Source organism: Zingiber officinale, chromosome 1A (assembly GCF_018446385.1).
Source record: "Zingiber officinale cultivar Zhangliang chromosome 1A, Zo_v1.1, whole genome shotgun sequence".
NCBI lineage: Eukaryota > Viridiplantae > Streptophyta > Magnoliopsida > Zingiberales > Zingiberaceae > Zingiber > Zingiber officinale.
The window spans coordinates 186,055,469-186,060,228 of record NC_055987.1 but is presented as its reverse complement, the minus strand read 5'-3'; the positions used below and the strand labels follow the sequence as shown (position 1 = coordinate 186,060,228).

Sequence of the window (4,760 nt, the reverse complement as noted above, 5' to 3'; positions counted from 1 at the left end):
CCTATATGTCCATGACTTGATCTTCATAGGAAGCAATTCAAGTATATTTAGAGAATTCAAAGAAGTGATGACTAAGGAGTTTGAGATTACTGATATTGGACTCATGACATACTATTTGGGCATCGAAGTGAACCAAAGGGAAGATGGAATCTTCATTTCACAAGAAAGTTATGCAAGAGAGATATTAAAGGAGTTCAAAATGGATAACAGTAAGTCATAAATACCCCAGTAAAATGTGAAGTCAAGCTATTAAAGCATGATGAAGAAGAAAAAGTTGATCCAACATTCTTTAAGAGCTTGGTTGGAAGTTTACGATACTTGACATGCATAAGGCCTGATATCCTTTATGCTGTTGGACTTGTTAGTCACTACATGGAAGCTCCAATTGTCACCCACCTTAAGATTGCTAAGAGAATTTTACATTATATCAAAGGCATTGCATATTTTGGATTGCTTTATTCAACATATAACCATTTCAAACTTGAAGGATATAACGATAGTAATTGGGGTGGAGATATGATGCTAGAAAGAGCACTACAGGATTTGTGTTCTTTATGAGAGATACAGTTTGCACTTGGATGCCGAAGAAACAACCTATTGTCATACTTTCCACTTGTGAAACGGAGTACATGGTTGCGACCTCATGTGTTTGTCATGCTATTTGGCTCAGAAATTTATTAAATGAATTAAGTTTACTATAAGAAGAAGCAACCAAGATTCGAATTGATAACAAGTCTGCAATAGTACTAATAAAGAATTAGTTTTCCATGATAAAAATAAGCACATCGATATGTGCTATCACTATATCAGATAGTGCATTACAAGAAAAGAGGTGCAAGTCGAATACATCAAATCTCAAGATCAAGTTGCTGATATTTTTACCAAGTTACTCAAATTTAAAGACTTCATCAAGATGCAATGTTTGTTTGGAGTCACAAAATAAAGTTTAAAAGAGGTATTGAAAGTTAAACTTAATTTGATTGATAGAGATAAAAAAAATTATAGAATTAATGTATAAAAATATAATATCATGGGTTAGTGGATAGAAATAGAATAGTTGAGGTGACAAAATTGTTGATAGAATATTATGAATATAGATAAAATAGATGAGATGATAATTGTTGATAAGAATGAATTGTTAATAAGAATGAGTGTTCGTGATAAAAAAAATAAAATGGTCTAGATAATGTATTTGAGAATTATAGTTATCCCATAAACCTATAAATATATAATTTTTTCAATGAATAAATGCAAGTTGAATTCACAGTTTTTCTTATTCTCCTCTTCCACTTCAAATGCATTTTTTCTCCCATGATGCTTTTTCCAACACTACGGTTCTCCCCCGATTGATCCCATCAATAGTTGGGGCTTCGTTTCTACTGACCGAACATGTTGTGTTTCTCCCCTGGTTTGTCTCATCAACTGTCGTGCTCGGTTTCTCCCCGATCAATCTTGTTGATCAGACGTGCACTGTGTTTCTCTTTTGATCATGTCACACTGATCGGACTTGCTCCATTTCTCTCTGATTAATCCTACCGAGAGAAGCACATCACTTGCACCGATGGGATTCGCCATGCTTATCTTCACTTAGTCCTAATGATCCGATGCTCTTCCACTTAGCATACCATCAACCTCTGGGTTACTTATCTCATGGCCCAAAGGCCTTGTTAGTAACATAACATGTGAATTGTTAGAGCACATAAGAGTCATCCTTATATCTGGATCCTTATGATACTAACATATATGATGATATGATACATGTTCCATCAGTAATTAATAGAGGAAGGAGATATTAGGTGGAGGTATCCGTATGATACTAACATATAAGAGTCATCCTCCACACTTGCAGATGGAGGTATGCTACTAATGTTCATCTTCTTTGTTTTTCTTCATACTTTCTATCGAAACTTACTTGACGTGAACGTCAGAATGACAACGCCAAAATACCCAGCCACCATTCTAACCGGTAGCTCATCCGTTGGAGCATGAACAGGATGAATGGAAAATCAAGTAAAATGGGGGCAAAAACAACAATTAAAAAACAGTTTGAGCTGCACAAAATCAGTCCAAGTTTCACTGATCATTGTTGCAATATTCATATGAAATTAGTGTTACAGTAGATTATGGAACGTAGCTTTGCTATTGTCGTCCTTCGCCTTCATTTACAGTGGCATTCCGCACAAGAAGAAGATTTTTGGATGCTATTGCTTTTCTCTTCTTCATCTTCTCACAACAAACAACATCTTAATTAGCTTCTTCCATGGTAAAGGAAATAAAACTGTAATCATCTTCAAGGAATAGCACTTAATTAGCATGAAACAGCTCAACTGCGTCCCTTGTTACGCTCCCACCATGTTAATCCTACCAATCAAGAAGGTTGATGAAGTGGCATCCGTCGATCCTACGACTGCTCCACCTCGCCGGCGACGGCGCTAACGATCTCCTCGATGAGCTCTGCCACCTCCAACATTTCAGGCCTCTGTTCTGGGTTCGAGTTGGCACAAGCGGCGCCCACCCTGAGGAGGCGCACCATTCCTTCGGGCGCGCCTGGGCCGGCGGCGTCCGTGTCCACCAGCTCCTCTTCCCGCTTTTCGGCGATGGCCGACGCCGCCCATTGCACCACGTCCGTCCCGCCCTTGGTGTTGTTCATGTACTGCGACGGGAACTTCCCGGTGGCCAGCTCGAGGATGATGACGCCGAGGCAGAAGACGTCGGACTTGGGGGACACGGTGCGGTGCTGCGCGCCCTCCGGCGTCCGGTACGCGAACATGACCTGCGACGACTGCGCCACGCTCACCAGCGACGCGAGGCCGTGGTCGGCGATCAGCGGCTCGAAGTCGTCGCCGAGGAGGATGTTGGCGGACTTCAGGTTCCCGTGCGGCACGTCGAGAGCGGCGAGCTCGGCGTGGAGGTACGCCATGCCGCGCGCGATCCCCAGCGCTACCTTGAGCCGCGTGGGACAATCCAATGCACGGTGCGCTGCTCCCCGATCGCCTGCCATGATCACGTAATGATTGGTTGATCGAAGATCAAATATGAAGGATGATTTCGATCGCCATGGCGTTTGATTGATTACCATGGAGAATGTAGCGCAGGCTTCCCTTGGGGACGTACTGGGAGACGATGAGCTTCTCCTCCTTGCGGTAATGGTAGGCCAGGGGAGTGAGGACGTTGGGGTGCCGGAGCATCCCGAGGCGCCGCATCTCGACTTCGAAGGCCTCCTTGCTCACCCGGTTCATGTCGCGCATGCGCTTGACGGCGACGCTCAAGCCGTTGGTCATGGTGGCCCTGTAGGCGGAGCCTAAGCTGCCGTTGCCGAGCACTTCTGCCGTGGCCTTCATCAGGTCCGTGAGGCCGAACGTTCCCCTGTCTTCGTTAACCATGACCAAGTCGGTGGCCGCCGCCGTCGCCGCCGCCGGGCTACGGGTCGAGCCGGCAGACCGCTTGCGGCTCGACTTCGACCCTGACTCCTTGTCTTGCGGCTTTTGGACGAATCCGGCCGTCGCGGTGGCGGTAGGGATCGCAGTACTGGGCACTTCCGCCGACTCCATGGCTTCTGCGGACGCCGTAAAGCCGACCGTTTCGTTCTTTTCCTCCCCCGATCGACGGCGGCAGAGCATCACAAGTACGGCGATGAGGATGAGAACCGCAGCTACAATCCCGAACAAGGCGCCAATGACTGTCCCGAGGCGACTCTGTTTCTCTGGAGGCTCTCGATTCGCCGACGGTTGTGAGGTCGGTGGCGGTGTTTCACAGGAGGTGGAGTCGAGAGGAGGTCCGCACAGACCTGGATTCCCGACGAAAGAGGCGGCGCTGAATCGAGCCAAGGTAGCGGGAATAGGACCGGTGAGGCGGTTGTTCGACACGTCGAACGACTTGAGTGAGGAGATGTCAATAGAAGGAATGGCGCCTTCGAAGGCGTTGCCCTCCAACCGAATCTCGATGAGCTTGGAGACGTTGGAGATGGCCGGGATGCGCCCCGTGAATTGGTTGTTGTTGAGCCAGAGCTTCTTGAGGGAGCGCATGGAAGCGAAGGCTCCGTCAGGGATCTCGCCGGAGAAGGCATTGTGAGAGAGAAAAACAGACTTGAGGCTTTGGAGGCTGTCGAAGCCCGGCGGTAGTTGACCGTTAAAGTTGTTATTATTGAAGCTGATGGAATGGAGGCCCTTGAAGTGGGAGAGAGCCGTCACGTTGATGGTCCCCGCGAGGCCAAGCCCGGCGAGGCGGAGGCCGGTGACGACGCCGCTGTCGCAGATGACGCCGGACCAGCTGCAAGGGGAGAAGGTGGAGGAAGAGGACCAGGAGTTGAGGGCGTCGCCAGCACCGGTGAAGGAGTCCTTGAGGAAGAGGAGGGCGGTGGCGTCGGTCATCGGCCCCGCCGTCTCTTGGGCGGCGGATGGCCCCATGAAGAAGGCCAGGCCAATGAGGAGCAAGAAGAAGAAAACAAAGGCCGTTCGTTCCATTAACGCCGAACTTTCTTCTCGTCTTCGTCTTTTACCGATGATCCTCTCCTCTTCACCTTCTACGATCTTCGGCGTTGCCTTTTCCTCCTCCTTTTTTGTTTAATTTTGCATGGCGTCGGGCGAGAGATGCCAAATTCAGATGGAAAAAAGAAGGGAGGATGAACTAGATTTCGTAGGTCGACAGCAAGGACAAACGACGAAGTCAACGCCCAAATTTAAACACGTCTCATTTGGTTAGAGGTAACACTGACCTTGACCAGATATAGCGTGATCAATGAACAAAAATAGATTAAACAC

At 47.5% G+C, this 4,760-nt stretch overlaps 1 protein-coding gene across 1 annotated transcript; it reads right to left on the bottom strand.

The window, feature by feature from the left end:
* Positions 1-2,401: 2,401 nt before the first annotated feature.
* LOC122008090 (pollen receptor-like kinase 3) lies at positions 2,402-4,370 on the bottom strand. The gene is made up of 2 exons (XM_042563692.1): positions 3,077-4,370; positions 2,402-2,994 (listed from the first exon to the last, which is right to left on the bottom strand). Exons 1-2 carry the CDS (start codon positions 4,368-4,370, stop codon positions 2,402-2,404), a joined length of 1,887 nt encoding a protein of 628 aa, XP_042419626.1.
* Positions 4,371-4,760: the final 390 nt, after the last annotated feature.

Excerpts from the sequence above, each read along its gene's own strand:
- LOC122008090 (XM_042563692.1), bottom strand. The coding sequence starts at position 4,370 with ATGACCGACGCCACCGCCCTCCTCTTCCTCAAGGACTCCTTCACCGGT. Across the intron at positions 2,995-3,076 it reads CCTGCGCTACATTCTCCATG|GCGATCGGGGAGCAGCGCAC; the intron begins GTAATCAATCAA and ends TGATCATGGCAG.